This window comes from Acinonyx jubatus, chromosome F2 (assembly GCF_027475565.1).
Source record: "Acinonyx jubatus isolate Ajub_Pintada_27869175 chromosome F2, VMU_Ajub_asm_v1.0, whole genome shotgun sequence".
Taxonomy (NCBI): domain Eukaryota; kingdom Metazoa; phylum Chordata; class Mammalia; order Carnivora; family Felidae; genus Acinonyx; species Acinonyx jubatus.
In genome coordinates, this window is record NC_069394.1 from 9,818,956 (window position 1) to 9,842,758 (window position 23,803).

General features: G+C 53.3%; 1 protein-coding gene across 1 annotated transcript in view; it reads left to right on the forward strand.

Moving 5' to 3' along the window:
- Positions 1–577: 577 nt before the first annotated feature.
- Positions 578–23,803, forward strand: part of OC90 (otoconin 90) — a 28,737-nt gene continuing 5,511 nt past the window's right edge. Inside the window, exons 1-12 of the mRNA XM_053208662.1 lie at positions 578–613; positions 3,589–3,682; positions 5,777–5,842; positions 7,072–7,128; positions 9,146–9,320; positions 11,849–11,961; positions 13,850–13,978; positions 14,143–14,184; positions 15,666–15,716; positions 17,684–17,731; positions 19,574–19,627; positions 23,502–23,618. Coding sequence (XP_053064637.1) covers positions 578–613; positions 3,589–3,682; positions 5,777–5,842; positions 7,072–7,128; positions 9,146–9,320; positions 11,849–11,961; positions 13,850–13,978; positions 14,143–14,184; positions 15,666–15,716; positions 17,684–17,731; positions 19,574–19,627; positions 23,502–23,618 — 982 coding nt within the window. The remainder of the gene's footprint in view (positions 614–3,588; positions 3,683–5,776; positions 5,843–7,071; positions 7,129–9,145; positions 9,321–11,848; positions 11,962–13,849; positions 13,979–14,142; positions 14,185–15,665; positions 15,717–17,683; positions 17,732–19,573; positions 19,628–23,501; positions 23,619–23,803) is intronic.

A 23,803-nucleotide genomic window follows, 5' to 3' on the forward strand; every position in this document is an offset into this window, starting at 1 on the left:
CAATAAGGGACCATGGGGGAAATGAATAAACGACACCAGATCTGTGGCCTCAAGGAGCCCGGGTTCAGATTCCATTTTACAGATGGATGAACTGAATCTCAGGGAGAGAAGGTGATCTCCTGAATGTCATTAGTTGATGCTGGTTAGTGGCGAAGCTGGGACAGAAACCCTCCTAGGGCTTTCTCCTGCTACCTCAATGCGCTATGCGACAAAGAGCTCGTGGGCGTTCTTACTTCCTGGGATTTCCGAGAGCGTACTCATCATCTTCCACCGACTTCTCTCCCAGGAGGCTGTTCCCTGGATGCCTCAGCCCCTCCTTTGCCCTCGCGCTATGATCGTGCTTCTCCTGAGTATGCTGATGGCCCCTCAGGGCGGTGAGTAACGGTATCTTCCACCGAATTTCTGGCTTGTTATGTAATTAACATGAACACTGGGGAGTGTTGTCAAATGTCATCTTATTTGCTTGTTACTACTTTTATCCCCTTGCCTGGGAGGGATGGAAGTCAAACAGTAATGACGGGCCACAGATTTAATTCAGCTGATATTTGAGCACCTTGCCCGGGGCACGAGGTGCGGGATGGGCGATGAGGAGGAGATCCAGGGAGAGCAGAAGGCAGGGTGGCCACTTAACCATTCCTCCCCCCGATGGTACATCTCGTCTTGCCTTTGCTCGCCGGCCGCTGGCCCGTGTTTCGCTCGTTTCCTCGGAGTGTGTCAGTCCTCTCCACATGCGACAGGAAACACCCCTGTGTCGGTGTGTCTGCTGCGAAGGCACCTCCACCCCGCACCGGGGTCCCGCACCACCAGAGCCTGAAGACATCCGAGCAAGCTCCCTGGCAGCCCGGGCACTCATTTCCAGTTCACGTGGAGTCGTGGTGACGATTCCGAGACTTCCGGCTCCCTCCTTTCTCGTTTGCACATTGGTGCAGCTCTCGAAGCCCCCCACCTCCTTCTTTCCTTCCTACGACTGCTCTGGCTCCCGAGTGACTGACGTCACCCATTTACCCAGCCATTTCTTCCTTCCCTCCTCGTGTTCGGGTAAACTGGGGACCAACACGCTGAGCCTCCCTCTGCAAGATTCCCTTCCAAACACAGTAGTGAGGGTGTCAACATTATTGAGAATTGGTCTCGACCGTGACCCGAGTTAGAGGACGCGCAGAGATCTGCGTGCTCCCCGGAAATCGGTGAGCACCCGTTATAGGGTAGGCACTTCACGGAGGACCCCGAAGCTCTCCTTCAGCTCTGGGTGCTCCCGAGCTCCGCCCCAGACCTTCTCTGCACGACAAAGGAGCACTCCCACTTCCAGAACTTGACGGGCTGCTATTGATTATTTAGCTCCTTCGCGGATGTTTTTTTTTCCCTCATTAAAGCCATTTTGTCGTGATTTGGCTCCCCAGGGCCAGCGGCTCCACCTGTACCCAGACCCTGACTGTCTTGTTCAAATTCCAACTATGGCCTTGGTGTCCGCCCTTTTTTATGATAAAACTATGAAATATTCTATAGCTTTTCAGTCTCTTCCCTATCCTTTAAAATGAGATCACATCAGGGCACCTGGGTGGCTCCGTCAGTTAAGCGTCCGACTTCGGCTCAGGTCATGATCTCTCGGCTTGTGGGTTCGAGCCCCATGTCGGGCTCTGTGCTGACAGCTCGGAGCCTGGAGCCTGCTCCGGATTCTGTGTCTCCCTCTCTCTCTGCCTCTCTCCTGTCCATACTCTGTCTCTCTCTCCCTCTCTCAAAAATAAATAAACATTAAAAAAAAAATTAAAGCCATAGTTGGGGCACCTGGGAGGCTCAGTTGGTTAGGTCACAATCTCCCAGTTCATGAGTTCGAGCCCCACATCAGGCTCTTTGCTGTCAGCACGGAGCCCACTTTGGCGCCTCTGTCTCCCTCTCTTTGCCACTTCTCTGTGCACACCTTTGCACACACACACTCTCTCTCTCTCTCAAAAATAAATAAACGTTAAAAAAATTTTTTTAAAAACCAGAGCCATAGAAAGTTGCACACACACTCTCCCTCTCTCAAAAATAAATAAACATTAAAAATTTTTTTTAAAAAAATAGAGCCATAGAAAGTTGAAGTGCAAATATATACGTGCGCGTGTGGATTTAAATGTCCCATACCTGCAGCCCTGACTTTGCAGGGGTGAGTGTGTGACCACCACAGATTCTATGCTACCCAGCCAACAAATTCACCAGGTTTTGGTCCAGGCGCTGCGGGGGGGGAGGTCTGTTTTTTGTTGTTTTGTTTTGTTTTTTAATTTTTTTAAGTTTGTTTATTTTGAGAGAGGGAGAGAGAGAGAGAGCACGAGCAGGGGAGGGGCAAAGAGGGAGGGAGGGAGAGAATCCCAAGCGGGCTCTGCCCTGACAGCATAGAGCTTGACTTGGGGCTCGAACTCACGAACCATGGGATCACGACCTGAGCCAAAACAAAGAGTCGGGCGCTTAATCGACTGAGCCACCCAGGCGCCCCCGTCTGTGCTTGAGGCCTCCACCCGCACGCCTAGTCTCAAAGAGGCGGGAGTGGTGCCTTGGTCTGGGTCGTCTGGGAAACGGATGCCCCGACTGCAGACGTCCTTGGAGGAAACACCTGGGGGATGGCAGGACAGCATCCAGGACAGGAGGGTGGGTGCGTCCTTGCGAGGATTCCATGATTCCACTGGGCCGTCACTCACTGGCTGATACGTTGGCCATTTGATGGCATAGTTCAACCACGGGCTGCTCATTCGTTCACTGCAGAGATATCTGCTGAACCGCGCTTACATTTGTCAGCGTTCTTACCCTCAGGAAGCCCCTGGTTTAGTGGAGGCAACCGTCCCCGACACAGGTCATTGCAACCCGGGGTCACAAGGGCAGCGAGAGAAGGGCGTCCCGGCGTTACGGGAGCCAGGGAAGGTGTCCTTAACCCAGCCCGGTTTGGGGGTCGGGTAGGCCCTCTGGAACTCTGGGCAGAACGTGAAAATGTAAGGGCCAGTGACACAAAGGGGAGCAGGCGTCCGAGGCTCAGGGCACCCCACAAGCAAAGCCGGGACAGCAAGAATTCGTTTGGGGTCTGGAAAACCATAAGCATCCTGGAAGCATCAGCTTCAAAGTCGGAGATGGTTTGGCAGAGTGAGGAAGGGGCAGATCCAGGGAAGCCGTACGTGTCCGGGCGGAAGAAGCTAGACCTTCCCTCCACGGGTCTCGGCTTCGGTGTCTGTGTCACGGCCACGGCGAAGGGGGCCCCACGGCCCCGGGGCGCAGCGCCAGACTGGAGGGGATGCCTGCAAAACAGATTCCGGAACAGAACGGATGCCAGCTCCCTTCCCTTCGAACAGCGCTCTCGTCGAGCCAGAATCCGTTTTATTCTGCCGAGTGTTGTCCCCCTCATCCCCTCGGAACCCCACCCCCCGTCTCCCCCACTGCCATCCCGCTGGAGCGGGCGAGTGAACGAATCCAGTCCTCTGGGATCCACAATTGAAGGTCCACGGCGACTTCTGCAGCTGCTAATGAAATGTGTGGGTGTCGTCCGGAGGACTGGAGAGGACGCGCCTGGCCACAGCCGCAGAGCACATCCCGCTGGGAGTTGGGGCGAGCTCATCGTGTTGAAAGTTCGTCGTGCGAGGAGCCAGGGAGCCAGGCTGCATCCCCTCCAACCCATCCCCGGAGGGCCTGGCCGCAGAGGGACCCAGCGCGAGCCCACGGGGTTGGTAGCTGGGGGGGCTGCTCCCCCGCAGACAGGCACCTGCTAACGATGTCTGCGTCCCCGGGATAAGTCCACGGGGGCGATGATGAGGTCGATGATGAAGGTGAGGGCCAAGCAAGGCAAACCACTTGTTAGTGTGGAGGGGAAAGGGGGCAGCGAGTGGAAGGAGTTGCTCATAACAGTAGTAATGGTAATAATTAATAATGACGAATGGCTGCCGTGACATTTGAGCGTCCATGGTGCACCGGCCAGTAAGCCACGTTTTCCAGGCTTCACAGCGCCTCTCTGATCCATGGTGTCAGATCTTGCAGATCCAAGTTCATCTGCTATCACGGCCTTTGCTCCCACCCTTCCGGAATCTCGTAGACCCCTGCTTCGTAATGAGGATTCCAGGCCCCTGGGGAGACAGCCAAGGCTGGGAAAAGGCCAAGTCCAGCTGGCTCCCTGCCTGAGTAGCTCATGCAATTCAACATTTGCATCCCTTCACCGTGACTCCACCGTGGATAAATGCAGGGTCGGGAGCTGAGTCTCGGGGTGCACAGACCCCTGGCAGTCATTGGTCATTTTGCTTGCCAATAGAGAGGGAAAGCCCTGTCCTGGATTAGAGGCTTCCTGGGGTGGGGTCCTTTCCTTGCCTGTGCTTATTTCCCCCAAGTTTTCATCTCAAGGCACTCCAAACATGCAACCTAAATCAAAATGGTATGCTTTGTATGCAACTAGAGCTTCCAGATGAGTCCCCAAACCTCTCTATCCTGAGCCAGAAGGCCATTCTTTTTTTTTTTTTTTCCTTTTTTCTTTATTTTTTATTTCAGGAGTAGAATTTAGTGATTCATCACTTACGTATAGCACCCAGTGCCCACCCAACAAGTGCCCTCCTTAATGGCCATCACCCATCTAGCCCATCCCCCCACCCAACAACACCCCACCAGCAACCCTCAGTTTATTCTCTGTATTTAGGAGTCTCTTTTGGTTTGCTTCCTCTCTTTTTACCTTATTTTTCCTTCCCTTCCCCAATGTTCATCTGTTTTGTTTCTTAAATTCCACATATAAGTGAAATCATATGATATTTAACTTTCTCTGATTGACTTATTTTGCTTAGCATAATACACGCTAGTTCCATCCACATTGTTGCAAATGGCAAGATTTTGTTCTGTTTCATCACCGAGTAGTATTCCATTATATATATATATATTACTATATCTTCTTTTTTTTTTTAATGTTTATTTACTTTTGAGAAAGACAAACAGAGTGCAAATGGAGGAGGGGCAGAGAGAGAAAGAGACACGGAATCTGAAGCAGGTTCCAGGCTCTGGACTCTCAGCACAGAGCCCGACACGGGGCGCTAACCCACGGACCACGAGATCATGACCCGAGCCGAAGTCGGACGCTTAACTGACTGAGCCACCCAGGCATCCTTACTACGTCTTCTTTATCTGTCCATCAGTTGATAGACATTTGGGCTCTTTCCATACTTGGCTATCGTTGATAGCACTGCTATAAACATTGGGGTGCATGTGCCCCTTTGAATCGGCATTTTTGTATCTTCTGGGTAAATACCTAGTAGTGCAATTGCTGGGTCATAGGGTAGTTCTATTTTTAATTTTTGAGGAACCTCCGTAGGGTTTTCCAGAGTGGCTGCACCAGCCTGCATTGCCACCAACAATGCAAAAGGGATCCTCTTTCTCCGCATCCTCGCCAACATCTGTTGTTGCCTGAGTTGTTCATTTTAGCCATCCTGACAGGTGTGAGGAGTATCTCCTCGTGGTTTTGATTTGTATTTCCCTGATGATGAGCGATGCTGAGCATCTTTCCATGGGTCTGCTAGCCATCTGGATGTCTTCTTTGGAAAAGTGTCTACTCACGTCTTTTGCCCATCAGAAGGCCATTCTTAAGGCCAACCAATGTGAGACAGTAGGGCCACCTTATTTTCAGCAACAGCTACCCCAGAGACCCAGCATAGAGTAGGTCCTAGAAAAATATACGTCGAATTGAATTTTACCTGCGTCCCCTCATCCCCTTGCCTGCTGGCTGCCCCTCCCAGCAAGTGGGTTATGACACTGCTCCTGCTAACACTGCTGTCCTCCTCGATTATAGGGGGCCATCCTCTGGACACCCCACATCTTCCACGGGAGCTGTCTCCAGGACTCTCAAAAACTATCAGTAAGGATTTTTTGAACTTTTCTTGGGAGACCTAGCTGGGAAGAAAGTTGTCTGGGATACTGGCAGAGAAAATGACCCTTTCTATAAATACACCACTTACTGCTGTGGCTCTTGTAGGCACAGTGATTCAAATGGGGCTCAAAAGCCTCTCCCTCAACTGTCTCCCCTCATGTCTGACCCACCATGGCTCTCTCTTCGGAGACAGAGCGCTAAAGCTCCCATCAAAAGATAAAGGTCAGCTGAAAGGGGGACAGGAGATGGAAGTAAATGGGTTGATCATGGGGGTAATATGGTCACGGTATTTTAGCTTCAGATTGAGCTCTGAGACTCCTAGAAGGCAAGGTAAAGAGAGAAAGAAAGACAATGCATTCCAGGGCTCAACCTATAAGAAAGGAAGATCCATAACTGGTTTTTTGGCAGGGGGAGGTCTTCCTGGTGAGACAGGGTAAAGATTTCTCAGGTGGGCTCTTAAACCGGGTACCGCTGAAGAACACAATGCATAGTGAACCAGCCAGCCACACTCGCCCCAACTTCAGGGTTCACTTCCAGCCTTTCAGAGAGGCGAGCTGAGTCAACCAAATTATTTGTGCATGAGCCCATGCAAGCAAAGCGATCGGTCCCACCCAGATCCAAATGACAATCTGGCCCCTCTCCAAATGCCATAACTCCCCGGCCAAGGGCGATGCCCAGTCCGGGGAGAACTTGTAACAGATGTATAGACTCACAGCGCATGCTTGGCATTTGATGGGAACAAGGCCGGGAAACGCCGTGTGGCAGCAGGCCATGACAGCCCTTCCTCTCCAGCGAGAGCATCCCGGGCGATCTGCGCGTCTAGGATCCCAGGAGAGATCCTAGTAGAGATTCTAGTAGAATCTCCAGTAACGATTTCATAGGTACCGTTTCCAGGATGCCCAGAAGAGACATGCTCAGTGGCAAGGGTCATCACACTGAGGGGGTCCCCACACGATGACTCCCCACTAGGTATTTATAGTTCACCCGGGGTCCCCGCCCATCCAGATACACCTCGCCCTCCAGGGGCCGTGTTGCTTTACTAACACACTTCCATGGCATCTCCATGGTAACCCGCATTACTAGAAAGGTAGTCCGAGGTCAAATCCATCCTTAGAGAAAGAGAAAGGGTTTTACTTACTCTTCACAGGGGTGGGGCGGGGCGAGGAGGCAGGGCAGGGGAAGGGCCCGCCGACTTGTTTCCTCTGCTTTCCACTTAGATCTCACAGCCTTCCAAGGGGCGTTTAAAAACGCGGAAAGTGTGGCCGACATTTTTGGTAAGTGAAATGCCAAACTGCTTCTGTCTGCCGGGAGTCAGGGCACGGGGTGCGTGAGTGTGGGAAATCTAAGGAAGTTACCAGGGCCTTGGTCGCTGCTCTCTGGGCTCCCTTGCTCCTGCTGCCCCAGCCAAGCTCTGAACCGTGTGATCCGGGTTCCGACAGGAGCAGTGGTGTCTCCTATTGCATTGCGTGTCACTGGGTTGCGAGGTGCCTGCATCGTCCTGACTTTGTTAGTCCTGATCAGTCCGCAACCCAGGCTGCGGGGCCGGGGGGGGGGGGGGGGCGCGGGGGGGAGAGAACGGTGCCCCTGCTGCCCAGGCTAGGAATCGAGCCTAAGAGAGGTATGTGACGTGCCCAGGTCACGAGGGGGACGCTCCCCTCTGAGTCCAGAGCGTAGTGGCTGGCTCTTCTCTCCCCAGCTAACAAATACACGTAAAGCCTAAGAATTTCAAAGAGGGTCAAGGGCTCCATTTATCAATTACGTTTCTATCCCATGACTATCGATTGCTGGACACCGTGATGGTTCCCACCATTGCTTTCTGAAAGGACCCCCCAAATAAGGCTATCCTGTGATTGACAGGGAGCAAGGAGTTCTGAACGGCTGTGGGATTAGACAACACGGGTAGAGGACTGCACTGGAGGTGTGCATGTGACTCAGTGCAGGTGCCCACTAAGTTTTTGAGTGAAAATGCATATTTACACACACACACACACACACACACACACACGCAAGCAGCTTTTTTCCCTCCGTATAGAATCATTTCTTTGTCTTCCGACGAGGCCATGTGAAAACAAACCATGGGAATGGAAGTTTGAATGGGGTAGGAAAAACTCGATGAGTCTGGGAGGGAATAGTCCTCACAGACCCCTCGTGGACCTCCCCAAGCTCCCACGGGTGACCCTGTGCATTAGAATCATGGCCGTGGGGACACACCCCCTTTGGCGCTTGACCGTCTTGCAGCCAGAAAGGCAGAGAATGGGGAGGCGTGGGTGTGCCACTCGAGGTCAAAAACCTGGAAATTGCTCTCTTGCCAGTTTTGCTCGCAGGAACGTTCGTGTTTAGGGCAAATCGTTGGTTGCTGGTTGGTACCTCGGGCATATCTCTGACCTTCAGTTTCTTTACCTGTGAAACAGAAGTGACAGAGTGGCACTGCCTTGCTGGATTAATGGGAAGGTTATGGGATCATGGGCCAAGCGAATGCTTTCTAAGGCGTGACTCGCTATCACTCTCAACTATTGTCCTATTTAAAGCACACAGCAGTTTCTGGCCCATAATAGGGGCCCCCAAATTATTAGTGTCTGTATCCGTTCTCTAGGGCCACGACTGTATCATTTGGGGTCCACTCATCAGACTCATAGTGACTTAAATAACAAAGGCATTTAATCATCTCACAGAAGCCGTCTGAAAGCCCCAGATGTCGGAGGTATCAGCAGGTGTCAGAGGCCCATTCTTCCTCCACCGCTCCAACTAAGCATGCTGGCTTTTCGGTATTAGGCTTGGGGCCTCATGGTGACAAGGTGGTTGCCACAGCCCCAGCCAACACATCCTCACCCATATTCAAGGAAGGAGAAAGGTGTAGAGCCAAAGGATGTCTTCCATGCCTTTGTCCTTTATTATCAAAGAAACAATTCCCAAACGTCTCTAACCGACTTCCCCTTGTTTCGGCCAGATCTGGGTCACGTGCTCAGTCCCAGGTCACTCACTGTAATGGAAGCCAGGATCATTAGCATGACGAACCCAGAATGAGCATGACACATCCCCCAGGGATTTGCGGAAGGGGCTCACCTTCGCTGAGCGCCTTTCAGCTTTGTGGGTAAGGAAGAAAGTACGTGACTATTGGAGGTGACCGGCAGGGACCACGGCTCACAAACCTGCCTCCCTCCCATTGTCCAGAACGACCCTGAGTACACAGTAGGTGCTTAGTAGGTTGCCGCGGTGCAGGAAGTCCCGGGCACCGGGGCTCCTTCCCGGACCCCGGTCCCCAGCGCCCGGCCTGCTGTCCCCTCCCCGCAGACTGCCTGGGCTCCCACTTCACCTGGCTGCAGGCCGTCCTCACCAACTTCCCCGCGCTCCTCCAGTTCGTGAATGGCATGAAGTGTGTGGCCGGTCTCTGCCCCCGGGATTTGGAGGACTACGGCTGTGCCTGCAGGTTTGAGATGGAGGGACCGCCCGTGGACGCGTCTGACAGGTGAGCTCTGGGAGGCCTGGCTGATATTTGGGAAAGCTGTCAGGAGCTTAGTTCTCCGCCCCTGCGAAGCGACTGGTTTCCTCATCTTTCCATGGCTATGTATCACGTCCTGGGAAGTTGTCAGGATCCTGGCTCTGTCTCACATACAAAGCGTCAGAGTAGTGACTCTCCGAGTGGGGTCCCCCTGTATCAGAACCACCGGGATGCTTGCTAAAATGCAGATTCCAGGGGCCCATCCCAGACCGACCGACTCAAGACTACCTTTACCTAGAACCTGAAGTCTGAATTTTAAACAAGCTCCCCAGGAAAATTATTCTTTGTTCAGAACAGTCCTGGCCAGCAGGAGTCAAGTCACTACGAAGGTTTCCGTTTAATTTTCGCACAAACGTGCGCCAATCCCATATGGACACTCTGCTTAATGTAACAGAATCCTCGGGGCGCCTGGGTGGCTCAGTCGGTTCAGCGTCTGACTCTTGCTTTCGGCTCAGGGCTTCTTGATCTCACAGTTGGTGAGATCGAGCCCTCCGTCAGGCTTTCCACTTACAGCAGGGAGCCTGCCTGGGATTCTCTCTCTCAGTGTCTCTGCCCTTCTCCCGCTCTCGCTCTCTCTCTTAAAATATATAAATAAACATTTGACATATGCACATAGACAGAATCCTATCCCTGCTTCAAAGACGTAGGTAGCTAGTGGGGGTTATAGAGGAGACACAAGGGGCCCCATGACAGTGCGTGCCCTCCCTGCACACAAGGGAGGGGAAATTACAACAAATCCTCTACCTTTACACATCAGGTTAGGAAGAAAAGTTAAAATGCTAGATGCATCAAGTGTTGGCAGGGATTTGGCAAAAGGTTTACTGGCAGCGGGAGGGCACCTCTACCCCGGGATCCATGTCCCCACCCACTCGTGTGCACCTGTGCCCAAAGCCAGTGTGACAGAGTGTGTGCTCTCATAGAAGTGGGAAGGACTCCCCTTAGTAGCAGATGGGACAGCCCATTGTCTGCCCTGGAGTTTCTCCATTAGGACACCCTCTTTGAATGCAACCTCCATGCTCCCCAAACCTGCCCTTCCCTGCCCTGCACCCACCACGTGGGACAGCGCATGCACACGGTCTGTCTCACGCTCCACTCAACAAACTCTAAGCGGGGGGGGGGGGGGGGGAGCTGCACCATGTCATTTCTGTGCACCCCCCACTGTGGACCACAGCACTGGGCACATAGTAGGAGCTCAGCAAATTAACTCGAATTGCTTTTCGGAGATTAAAATGAAGTAATTACATAAAAAGTGATATATCCTTGCCGGAGCAGGAAAAACAGCTTCGGAATCAAGCAAGAGCTCTCTCTCATTTCCACGTCTCCAAGAGAGGATGTCAGTTGCCTCTGCACCAAAAGGGCACTTTCCCAACTTTGGGACCAGGAGCAAACTGACTCCCAGAACCAGCTCACTGACATTCCCACCGAAAGAGGCTGATCCGTGCGGCATGGTGCTCGGACCATTTCTGGGAATGTATTTTCCTTTCAGGTTCTCCCTTACCACTTCTTCTACTTATTAGAATTATTAGAATGCCTAGAACACCTAGCCAGAAGTCAAAGAAATGAAGCAGCAATCCACCACAGTCTCAATGATGGAAGAAGTGATGGCCCCCCCGGAACCGGTGGAATGACGGGCCACACCCAATTTCGGTTACTTTACACAGTTCAGTTGACAGGGGTGGGGATCTCCAAACTCCTGGAGGACTGGATGTTTCTACTTTGAACCTTCATAGCAGACTCCAAGAATAATTGCTATCATGTATTGAGTGCCTACCTCACGGTAAGATCTATATAGATGTTTTCTTTTTTTTTTAACTTTTAATATTTTTTCAGGTTATTTACTTATTTTGAGAGAGAGGCAGAGAGAGAGAGAGAGAGGGTGCAGGAGGTGCAGACAGAGGAGAGAGAGAGAGAGAGAGAGAGAGAGAGAGAGAATCCCGAGCAGGACCTGCCCTGTCAGTGCAGAGCACAATGTAGGGCTTGAACTCACGAACCATGAGATCACGAGCTGAGCCAAAAACAAATGTCGGTTGCTTAACCGGCTGAGCCACCAAGGCGCCCCTGATGGATGTTTCCCTGAATCCCCCAAATTTTTGAGTTAGGCAGTTGGAGAAATTTCATAGCTTGCCCAAAGCTATGAGCTGCCTGTGTACTTTTTCTTCTTTACATTGGTCTCCACTGACCTCCTGTGTGCATTGCAAGAGCCTCCTGACCCCCATTTTAGTGTCAGCCTCACTCTGAGATTGACTTCGACCTTGGCAAGTTACTGAGCCTTGTACATCTCAGTCCGCATGTATATAAATGCTCATAATGATAATAGCACCTGCTGCACGGATAACATCACCCAGATGTATGTGCACGCATGCGTATGCACGTGTGTGTGCAAAGAGCTCTATTGGAAACATCACTGCCAGGAATCCTCCAGAGACACCACAATCGCAGACTCCCCTCTTAACCTTCCCCCACGCTCTCACCTTGGCCTCCCCCACCTGCCGCAGCTGCTGCTTCCAGCATCGCAGGTGCTACGAGGAAGCCGCCGAGGTGGACTGTCTCCAGGACCCTGCCAAGCTCAGCATAGATGTCAACTGCGTCAGCAAGACGATCACGTGTGGTGAGCATCTCCCGGTGTCTCAGGGAGCCGGGCTGAGAAACGACAGCTCGGGAGTCCCAGGCCCAGGGCTCCCAGGGTCCCCCCTGATCATCACTGCCACGGACAACATCATCGCCTCTGCTCCGAGCCCCTCGAGGGCTGGATCTATGGCATCTGTACCTCGCATGGAGTCGAGGCACCAAAAATGCTTCTTGACATGAAAGAATAGCCCATCCGCAGGTTGTGTGATTTATGATTTTATACTGTAGCCACCCTGGGAGCTTGGGAAAGCAGATGGCTTGCAGCTCCCACACTGTGGGATGTTGGAACAGTCACTCAACAAGTCAGAACCTCTGCCCGGGGAGGAGAAAACCCCGTGCAGAGATTTGTTTTGAGAATTGAGTTAAACAATGCTTCAAGGTAAAACAGGGGTACCTTTGTTAAACGTAAACAGTGCTCCCGTGTGAAACAGATACCACGGTGACTGGCCTATGTTAAGAAGTCAGCAGTGGAAGCGTAAGAGAGGCAGTGATGGACAGATGAGGTTTGTGGTTGCTGCTGAGTCGGTTCAAACCTCAGCTCGCCACCCTGCTCACCATGTCACTCCAGGGATTGTATTTCACGTCCCTAGACGGTCCGGCAGAAGAATTAGAAGAGGCAAAGGCGTGGGGGCGAGCATGGCACCTTGGGGGCACGGTACATTGGAGCCGTTCTTTATGGGCACCTATCATGTGCCAAAGGCTTTATACCCAGCAGATGCAATTGTCCTAACAATCTTATGAGATGGACTCATTATTCCCTGTTTTCAAATAAGGGCAGGAAAGCTCAGAGAAATTAAACAACTTGCCCAAAGTCACATAAGCAGCTAAGTAGCAGCGTCAGGGCTTGAACCCGGGTTCCACTGACCCCAAAGTCCAGCTAGCGAAGACTGGCTGAAGTGTGGTGCGTCGGGAAAGGAGTGAGGAAGGGCATGAGCCTAAATCCCTGCACAGTGAGCACGGAAAACACCGTCCATCCATCCATCCATCCATCCATCCATCCATTCATTCATTCGGCAGGTGCATACTGAGCACCTACCTACACTGGGAGCACCTACCTACACTGGATATCTAGGTCCTGGGGATATCCTGACCTTCTCAAATCTCCTCATGGCTGCCAGGCACTGTAAAAATACCAGAACCAAGTGCTAGAGTGTGTTAGCGACAGGAGCCGTGGAGGGAGATAAAGCAGGGGAAGGCACAGGGAGGGCTGGGGTGGGGAAAGGCCCCCTGAGAAGATGCCCGCGGAGCCAAGACTGAGGCGCAGCGGGAAGCAAGCTGGCGGCCGTCCCGGAGGTGGGCACCGCCATGCCAGCGGCTTGTGGGTGTGCCTCGATGTATGCGGTGCCCCCCGTGCTTGGGAGACAGGCCAGACAGTCAGAAAGGGGGCGAGGAAGCAGGAAGAGATGAGCTCCGAGCTCAGCTTTGACGTCCATTGGGAAGTTGTCGGAAGGTTCTAAACCCCCGGAAAGACATGATTTGCCCTTAGTCTCGAAAGGCTTGTCCTCGATGAGCGTGGACAGGGCAGTAGGTTTGGGGGCGGGGGCGGGGGGAGGCCACTGACAGAGCCCAGGCACGAGCAGATGGGGGCTTGGCCCAGGGAGGGGTGTGGAGGTGGGGATATGTGGTCACACTGTAAACAGGTCGAAAGTAGAGGCCCGACGGTCGGGGGTGAGTGTGAGAGGAGGGGGCACAGAACCCAGGTTGGGTCTGCGCAGCCGAAGCTCATGGAGCCAACACGATGAGAGCAGGACGCCCACAGGGGGAGCGGGACCCTGGCAGGCAGATCGGGGTCAGGGTGGAAGGTCGCATTAGCTCTTGGGATTCCCAGTGACATCCTCCCACCTGCTCTGCCCTTGCTCCGTGCACAGAGTCCGGGGACCCTTGCGAGCACCTGCTGTGTACCTGCGACAAGGTTGCCATAGAGTGCTTGGCTCAGTCCAGCATCAACTCTTCCCTGAACCTTCTGGACACTTCCTTCTGTCTGGCTCAGCCTCCAGGTGGGAAGAACTGGGCCCCGCGTCGGTGGTGGGGCCTGACAAGCCGGGGTGGGAGCCGGCACGGGAGCCTTAGTTGCCGTGTGTCCTCAGATGTGAGTCCAGCCCCTTCCGACAGTCCCCCAATCCGCTGCCCTGAACAGGCTTCCCAATGTGTTTCTTTGCAGAGACGCCCAGCACGAGAGAGTGGACCACGCTTCAGCCCAGAGGTAAGGCCTCCTAGGGAGGCTGCTCCTCGGCCCACAGGGGCCAGGCTACAGCTGGAGCTAGGAGATACCCCCCACCCCCCCGCCGGGCCTGCCTGAGTGACCCGTGGCACTGGAGATGTCCCCCCCTACCTTCCCCTGCCCAGGAGACAGCATGACTGCTGAGAAACCCAGTTCAAACATTCAACAGCAAATGGCCCTCCTGCAAACATCGTTCTTTGCCACATGGACAGGGGTGCGTTTAATCCAGTTAAGGTGTAGACCCCGGGTGCTTTCTCTCTTGCTCTAGAGTCAGGGCCCTGGTGTACAATGAGGGCAGGACAGGGTCCAGTGCTCTGATGGAGGAAAAGGCTCCTGGTGGCTGGTGAGCTCCTGGCCACGGAGGCCTCCAAAGAGCAGACAGGCTTCCTCCCTCCTCTGCCTTCCAGAACTTACCGCAGAAAGGGCAGTCTGGGCCCAGACAGGGGCTCCTTGCAGGGGAGGCTATTTTTTGTCCCTCCTCTTAAGACAGGCCGCCTACTGAAGCCAGTAAGTGTTCATTCCTACTCTAAAACATGCGTCTTATGGGGAAAGCAAGGGTTCAGCTCACGCTGGGCATTCCTCCTTCACCAAAGATCGCACGGCCTCTCCGTCCCGACACCACGGGTGCCCGGGGATGGGAATTTTGAGGGGCGCTTTGGCAGAGCGTCCCTCCTTTCCTGGGGCTGGGGTCTCCCTCCCAGCCCCGTGGCGTTTGTCAAAGAAGCTGAGGTCAGCGCGCCCGCGCGTGTGAGCGTGCACGTGCGCAGGAGTGTGCTGGTGTAGGCGTGCGCACATGCGTGGCTATGGGTGTGTGTGTGCGTGTCCTATTTCGATGTATCTTCTGAGTCCGGTTCTCTTTCTTCCGTGCCGTCTGCCTCCCTTTTTAAAAGAAAAAATTTTTTTTTCCTAACATTTATTTTTGAGACAGAGAGAGACAGAGCGTGAACGGGGGAGGGTCAGAGAGAGGGAGACACAGAATCCGAAACAGGCTCCAGGCTCCGAGCCGTCAGCACAGAGCCCGACGCGGGGCTCGAACTCACGGACCGTGAGATCATGACCTGAGCCGAAGTCGGCCGCTTAACCGACCGAGCCACCCAGGCGCCCCCGTCTGCCTCCCTTTTGAACGGAGGTCTTTCTAAGTCGGGATATCACAGTTCACAAACCTTCGAGGTCTGCAGGCCTTTCACTGCCACAGCCTGGGTCTGCTAGGGTCACCTTCCCCGGCCAGAACCCAGCAGGGGCTGCAGTCCCTCCTGTGCTGGGGCCCCGTAAGCATCCCATGTCCCGGGAGGTGTAGGGGAGACAGGGAAACCCTGAGACAGAACGAAAGCCCTTGTCTGGCAACAGCTCTCGCGGCCCCCTCCCGTCTCGGGCCAGCAGTCCCAGCCTGTCCTCTGAGACCCGTGGCACTTGGTCTGGGCACAGTGTTCCATCAGTCATTGCCTCGGGGCTTTCTGTTTCAGTGGTTCCTGTGGACCCCGCAGACACCAGTGCGGTGGCCGTTTCGGGAGAAGGTGAGCACGAGGGGGCCGGCGTGTAGCCCAAATACCCACGCTGTGGTTGTGCCATCTGCCTGCCTGCTGGGACTACTTCCCCTAAAATGCCCCCCTGCCTGGGATTGCATTGAGACTGCTCAAGAACATTCCAGAGCCACTCAGTTCCTCCCGACCCGCGCATCTCTTCTCTCTTTGCTCTGCTTTCTCCCACACCCCTCTTCCCACCTCGGTACAATTGTCAGATGCAGGATAGTCACACTCGGTCACCTGAGGCTGAATTTCAGATGAGCCACAAATACTGTTTTAGTATAAGTATGTCACAGAATTTGCATGGGATATACTCATACTGAAGAGTGATCTGTCGCTCGCGTGAAATCTGAATTTAACTGGGCATCCTGTATTTTTTATTTGCCACACTTGGCAATTCTATGCCTCAGGGGGATCGCCCTGCACCGCCACCTTCCCAGAAGTTTGAGCCTTTCTCTCCTCCGCGGCTGCTGCCGTGAGAAAAGACGCACGAGCTCACTGTGCAGCTGATCCCCGGCTGCCCTCCATGTCCAAGGGCATCTCATCCCCAACAGCTCTCGGGCAGCCCGTGCCTTGGACTCCAGGTCTAGGAGAAGAGGAAACGGCACCCGAACCCAGCCAAAGCTTCACCATGTGCCCCGCCCACATGGCAACCATTCCCCGCATGACCGACAGTGGCCACTTCCATCAGGAACCGAGGCTGCGCCTCGGGCTTTGCTGCCCACGAGACAATCTCCGAATAACCCTCCGTTGGCACATTTTCCACTTTCTGCAGCCTGAGCCATCATCACCCTGGGCATGGTGCAGAGAAAACACGCTTCGTAAGGAACCCAGAGTCTAACTGGCGAAAGAGAGTTCGTGCACTCACACGTCGGTCCCCCAGCACTTACGCACGCACACCCATGACCTCGCAGTGCCCACAAATGCCCTCCAGGAAAGGAGGGAGCCTGAATGCAGGAAGAAGCTTCGGTCACAAGGGAAAAAGACAAAGGGCCCGTGACTGTCCTCACCATCGTGTCATGCAACAACCATGCTTTGGAGCCCGGCAGCTTTGGGATGGTCTCCTGGCTCTCCCATTTTTCAGCTGTAGAACTCTGAAAGCATGGTTCGCCCTCTCTAATCTTCCATTTCCCTTCAGAGAGCAGCGACTGGCCTTTTTTTTTTTTTTTTTTCTGTAAAGGGCCAGATAGTAAATATTTTAGGCTTTGTGGGCCATAGGATCTCTGTCACAATGACCCAACTCGGTCATTTGGACTGGAACCATAACGTCGGTAACTGGATGGGTGTGAACGTGTTCCGCTAAAACGTTATTTGCAAAAACAGGCTGAGGGCTGAGCCAGGGTTTAGCAGCCCCTGGAAAGGGATGGTTACACCTGTCCTCCGGGATGACAGGGGCTTAAATGAGAGAGAGCATGGGAGGATTCTGGGCCAGCGTCTTCTTCGGAAGTCTGGTGCGGCTGTGAAAAAGCAATGCGGGACACTGGACAATTTGCTTCAAATATTAAATCTCATTTAACGCTCACACAACCCGGTAAAATCATCAACCCCACACCGAGATGGTAAAGTGAGCTGGAGAGAGAAATTGTCCAAGACATGCAGCTGGGTGGCGGACTGGGGTTCGAGGCCTGTATGGCGTTCTGTCCTTATTGCTAGACTGCACCCCGCCTTCGGGTGCCTTCCCCCGTGGACCTGCTCCAGCAAGGGGATATAGTGTCTCGTTCTCCCAAAGGGGCCATTGGCTGGTCTCTTTGCCTACAAACAGGCCTGGTGCTAATGTGGCCCCTCGTCCACTTAATGGAGACCAGCGTGTCCATATTCTTCATCAGACCACCATGGGCTTCCTCTCCTCAGCCCCCCAGTCCCTCGGCCCCCAAAGCTGTTTTGTTTGCAGGCGACCCCTGCCTGGCTTACGTGCTGAGCTGGGCGGGTAATTGAAGTTGAGTGGTTTCTTTCCACAGTGGCTCCTGAGACCAGAGCCGACCCGCTGACCACGCCCTCCAGGACAAGTAAGCAGAGAAGACTCCGCAGGAGGGGACAGCACGGGATCCGGTGGCGACATGCCATCTAAATATACATGCTCAGTTCTGATGACGGCTCTTTGACGGGCCCCAGAAGACACATTAGTATACGCACTTTCCAGATGATGTAGGAAACTGAGGCTCTTAAAAGTTACAGGTGGTTCAGCACCAGACTCGCTGGACTGGTCTCTAACCCAGTCTCAGGTTATAAGACTTGTTCCGTCTCTTGTCATTCCATCTTGTTCCGTCTTGTTCCGTGTCGTGGTGACTCACGGAGAACAGCCTCGTCCCTAAAAACATCTAGGCCAATGTGTCCTCGGAAGAAGTAATCTAATCGTTTACTTTGCTTGTGGTGATGAATAACCATGGACTCTTTATTAATAAGCATATATCTCTCATAATAACCACTGACTAATTACTAAGAATGAATAAACAGATTCCTTGGTTAACAGGCAGTGACATCACAGAGGACTTCAATGTGTCGGCCCGTTCCTAAGCCCCTACGCCCATCCTCCGGGTTCATCCCCCTGGTCCTAGGAGGCCCCATTTGACAGATAAAGGAGGCGCTCTGAGGGGCAGTCGTTTGCCTGGGGTAGGACAGCATAGTATTCCGTTCGTTCTGAACCTGCGAATTTTACTTTGAAGGGAACCATCTTCCCGGCTTAGAACCCCGGAGGTTCTGTGTCCACTTTTATGTGTCCACAGCAGTAGACTCGTGAGCCCGATCTCGACGTATCACCATGGCAATCTTGACCTTTGACACACTGAATTTAAGGCAGTTCCTTCCTTCCCCCATGGTGTTGGGAGTTACCACCACTGGCCCTCTGTAGTACGGCCAGAAGTGCAACAGCCCCCTAGCTCAGTGGTTAGGACAGCCATCTTCGGCCAAGTGGCCCCGGGAACTGCATTCTGTGACTTCCTAGCTCCACGACCTACAGTAAGTGACCTGTCTTCTCTGTGTGCCCCCGTTCTCATCTCTGAGTGAGGGTGAGCACAGTACTAATTTGTGGGGTTGTTGTTTAGGACGAGCAAAGCACTTAATACTGTGTCTGGCTTGTAGTAGGTCTTAGTCTGTTCCTGCTGCTACAACAAAACGTCGGTAGCCTGTGAACAACGCAATTTATGTCTCATGGTTCTAGAGGCTGGAAGTCCAAGCTCAAGACACCAGCATGGTCAAGTTCAGGGATGCCTGCTTCCTAGACAGCCACCTTCTTGCTGTGTTCCCACATGGTGGAAGGAGCCAGGGAGCTCTGTGGGGGTCTCTTTCGTAAGGGCACGAATCCCATTCATGAAGGCTCCACCCTCCTGACCTAATCGCCTCTCAAAGTCCCCAAGATCATCCCGCTGGGAATCAGGTTTCAACACATGAGTTTGGGGGAAGCACAAACACCCAGTCTATAGCGTAGTAGGAGCCTAATCGCAGTTAAACAACAACAATCTCATTTTGCAGGGAACCGGGGCTCAGCAGTCTCCCGGAAGCCACATAGCAGGCAACTAGAGCCCTTCTGCTGCCTTGTTCTTCTTCGTTCAAAAATACGTGGTTAAAAAAAGGTTTTTGTTTGTTGAAACTCTGGAGAAGTCTGCTTTCCTCAAGTAGCTGAAAGATGCACCTGCTTCGAGACTTGCAGGTCGTGGCTGCTTCTGCCAGCAAGCCCGTGTCTGGGGAGGGCAGTCTCTTTGGCTTAGCAGCGACCCAGCCATTACCACCAGCTCCTGGGAGGTAGCCAGGGGCAGAGCAACGAGCACATTGCCTCCTGTGCCCGTGGGATGGCAACCGGGTGGCACAGACCGGAGTCAACACTCATCCCATCTCTCTTTTTTTGTGGGCAGGTGCGGGCCAAGGCCAGCAAGGCGCAGAAGCCGCTCGGACCATACCCGCTCCGGGTAAGCACACCGGGTCCTCCCGCCTGCATATAACCGTCATCCCTATACGTTTATGGGATCTGGTGTTTCTAAAACATGGAAGAACCATGGAAACCAAGTCCCTTTTACACCCTCTCCCAAGAGCAGACAAAGGAAGTTAAAAGGTAGGTCCATTTCGAAAGAAAGGGAAGAAAAGGTAGAAAGAAAGGGAAGCCTACCTGATACAGAGATGCTTTTAGAAAAATACAGAAAACTGTGTATTGTTTTCCATTTAAATCACCTGTCATGTCACATTATACACACAGCCACTTTCAAAAGCTGGAGGCATTTCCCTCTCCTGTCTCCCCACGGGCAGGGCAGCTCTATGACCTTAATTAACATGAATTAACATGAACCAAGATCCCTTGGTGCCGTGGCTTTGCAAGTCTGAGCTGTTACACTTAAAACATGAGGCGACGGGGCGCCTGGGTGGCTCAGTCGGTTAAGCATCCGACTTTGGCTCAGGTCATGATCTCACGGAGGTTCGTGGGTTCGAGCCCCGCGTCGGGCTCTGTGCTGACAGCTCAGAGCCTGGAGCCTTCTTCAGATTCTGTGTCTCCCTCTCTCTCTGCCCCTCTCCTGCTCATGCTCTGTCTCTCTCTGTCTCAAAAATAAATAAACATTTAAAAAAATCTTTTTAATGAGGTGATACTCCCCTGATATTAAATATTTTCCTATAACATGATTTTGAGTGGCTGTACCACAGTTTCTGGTATGGAAGACCATAAATGTATTTAGCCACTTATCTCTAACATCTGTTATTGTGAATAATAGATTTAGGCTTCAAACCCACTACTTCGGATTCATTTGTCACCACAAATGCTGAGAAGCTGAATTACTGAGGGCGTGATCCTTGTAGGGCTCGCCCCATGTTGCCAAATTGCCCTGGAGAAAAACTGGCCCTCACCTGTGGATCCCATGACTAATACCGTGTACTATTATTTAAAAGCAAGCAAACAAAAACCTCTATTGTTTTAATAGAAAAAAAGACCCACGGTAGCTCATTTTTCCTCCTTCTCCCCTCCAAGGAAAATTGAAAGGAGTGGTTTTGTACCCAAGAGTGGCTGGCCTCTCACTCCGGGAGCTTTGGACCAGGCCTGGACAGAATTCTCAAATCTTTTTTTTTTTTTTTTTTAAGTTTATTTATTTTGAAAGAGAGAGAGTGCAAGAGGGGAAGGGGCAGAGAGAATCCCAAGCAGAGCCCTACGTGGGGCTTGAACCCATGAATTATGAGATCATGACCTGAGCCAGGATCGAGTCAGACACTTAACCAACTGAGCCACCCAGGTGCCTCCAGAATTCCCAAACCTTAACCGAATTTATGGAGGTGGGTCCCCAGTGTCAGAGCTGAGGGCATTGAGGCTTGGACCGACTTTGCCCTCAGGTGCACAGTGACCTTCTCAGCCTGGGAGTTGGGGAGCGAGAGGCATTTGGGGTGGCCGTTCAGGCAGGGTGAGGGATACCACAGGCCCTCCTCTAAGGGGATGAGGTGGGGGTCTCACGTTTGATTAGCACCAATGATCCAGAAAGTTCTTCCTCAGAGGGGGAGGGCTTCTAGCAGGACGCTCAGACTCAGCAGAGAGACAAACGGGCTTCGGGGGCTCCATCTGCCGATAGAGTTTTCCGCCTGGAGAGCCTCCAACCCCAGACCAGATGTGTCATCACCCTCCCTGAGCGATTCTAACGGCTGCTGTAGACCGTTGCCTCCTTGCTAGGCATTTGGCTACAAGATTATTCACACACAAAACAGGTATCATTGAGGCGCCTGGGTGGCCCTGGGTCCGACTCTCAGTTTCAGCTCAGGTTATGCTCCCGCACTTTGTGAGATCGAGCCCTGCATCAGGCTCTACATTGACAGCTTAGAGCCTGCTTGGGATCCTCTCTCTCTCTCTCTCTCTCTTTGCCCTTCCCTTACTCGCATGCACTCTCTCTCTTTCAAAATAAATAAACATTTAGCACAGGTATTATTAACATAGTTTTAGAAATGGGGAAATTAAGATTGAGAGAGGCTAGGGACGCCTGGGTGGCTCAGTCAGGTTAGCATCCAACTTCGGCTCAGGTCATGATCTCATGGTTTGTGGGATCGAGCCCTGTGTTGAGCTCTGCACTGAGTGGGATTCTCTCCCTCTCTCTCTCTCTGTCTCTCTCCCTCTGCCCCTCCCCACCCCCCACCAAATGGATAAATAAACTTAAAAAAGTGGCAAGACAAATTTTATTCAGGTTTCTGCAGTGGGGAGGGGAGACTCCAGGGTCCCTGAGCTTGGCTAGGATCTGGGTGGAGGTGAGAGGACCTTTGAGAGGGCGAATGGGAGGGCGGACAGCTATTGGGAGCTCCTGCAGAATCAGGGAAGCAAAAAATTCCAAAATGGGGGGGGGGCTGTTTTCTGAAAACTTAGGCAAAGGCAAGTGTTGGGTCAGGGAGCGTCTCAAGCTGTTAAGTTCTCTTGGCTGCCTTGAGCTTTCTCAGGCAGAAAGTCAAGGGGAAGTGGGAGGCTGGGTCATCCTGGGGACACCAGGCTGGGGTTGGTGAGTGTCTCCTTAGTGTGGGGGCAGGGCATGGATGAAAGAGTTTGTGCCGTGAATTTGAAGTTCTCATAGGTCAAGGTTGAGGCCTGGCTGAGAAGAAGGCCCAGAGGAGGCCGGCTAGAGGCTGGTCAAGGAGGGAATCTGTCAGCTCCCAGCAGTTTGGAACACGATGGAAAGAAACCCGTGCGTGGGTTTCTCTTTATGGGATTGGAGAGGGGGGCATGATGTTAGACAGAGGTTACAACAGGGCTACTAAGGCTGTGTGCCCAACCCCCAGGGAACGGAGTGCTGAGCAAGGACACAGAAGCCCAGGGATATGAAGCAAACCAACATGGAGGATCTGGGGAAAGACTGCAAGTCAGGGGGCCCTTGAGATGCCCCAGCCTCACCCAGCGCTCTGGGTCCACAGATGGTGGGGGCGGAGCCCACGAGGCTCCCTCTGTCTGGACCAGACTGGGTTGGAGACATCCCTACCTCTGGCCAAAAGAACAGATGGGGCAGACACGGAGCAAAGGGGGATCTGGACGGTGCCAGGGAGCCTGGGGGTGGGGGGTGGGGGGTGGGCAGGGCCAGACCCCTGGCCGCCTCACGGCCACAGCAAGGACCTGGCACCTAACTCGGAGTGTGGCGAGAAGCTGCTCCCGTATTCCGAGGAGTCTGAGGCGGGGTCCTGCTCGCCAACACTACTGAGTACCAGGGGCTGGCTTCAGGATGCACCGTGCTTGTTACCCCTTCACTTGTTGTTGTTTTTTAATTTTTTTTAAACGTTTGTTTATTTTTGGGAGACAGAGAGTCAGCAGGGGAGAGGCAGAGAGGGAGGGAGACACAGAATCCGAAGCAGGCTCCAGGCTCGGGGCTGTCAGCACAGAGCCCGACGTGGGGCTCGAACTCACGGACTGTGAGATCATGACCTGAGCTAAAGATGGACGCTTACCCGACTGAGCCACCCGGGCGCCCCACTCCTTCACTTGTGAACACCATGCCAGGCCCCCCCCCCCCCCCCCCCCCCCGCTTGCAGGCAGGTGCATGGCGGTTAACACAACACACACAGGCCTGGCAGGTTGTGACAGTCCTCGTTGTGGGAGGTCATCCATGTGGCATGGGCTCCTGTCCGCTTCGAGGTTATCGCGGGGCATTTGGAAATTCCCACACAACATCCGCAGATCCCCAAGACTCAGCTCCGACGTCTGCAAACCCAGATCGAGGACACTACCCGAACACTTTGTTCTCCTGAAACACCCGTCTGCATTTGGCCTTGATCGTGTGTCCACCTGCAAATGTCTTCTTGGGCCACCTTTTGAACATGAGCCGTCACGCTGTGCGTTTTCAGGATCCGCAGAGACGGCTGCCTCAGCACCCGGTGTAACCATCGTCCCCGCTGGCTTGAAGTCTCTGGGCTTTGCTGCGTCCTCCATCAAAAGTGGCCCAGGGGAGACAACTGGAAAAGGTAGGCAGGAGCAGGCAGAGAATCATGTGTCCTCTCTCGGCCTTGAGATCCTCCGCGTGGGTCGGGAGCAGAGCCCTTCGGGCCACGGTATCACGCTGTGATCTCCTGTCGGTGCTACCTCAAGGGGCCGCTCCTTGCCAGGTGAGTTCAGGAGACACAGACGGGCCCTGACCTGCCCGTGGCCA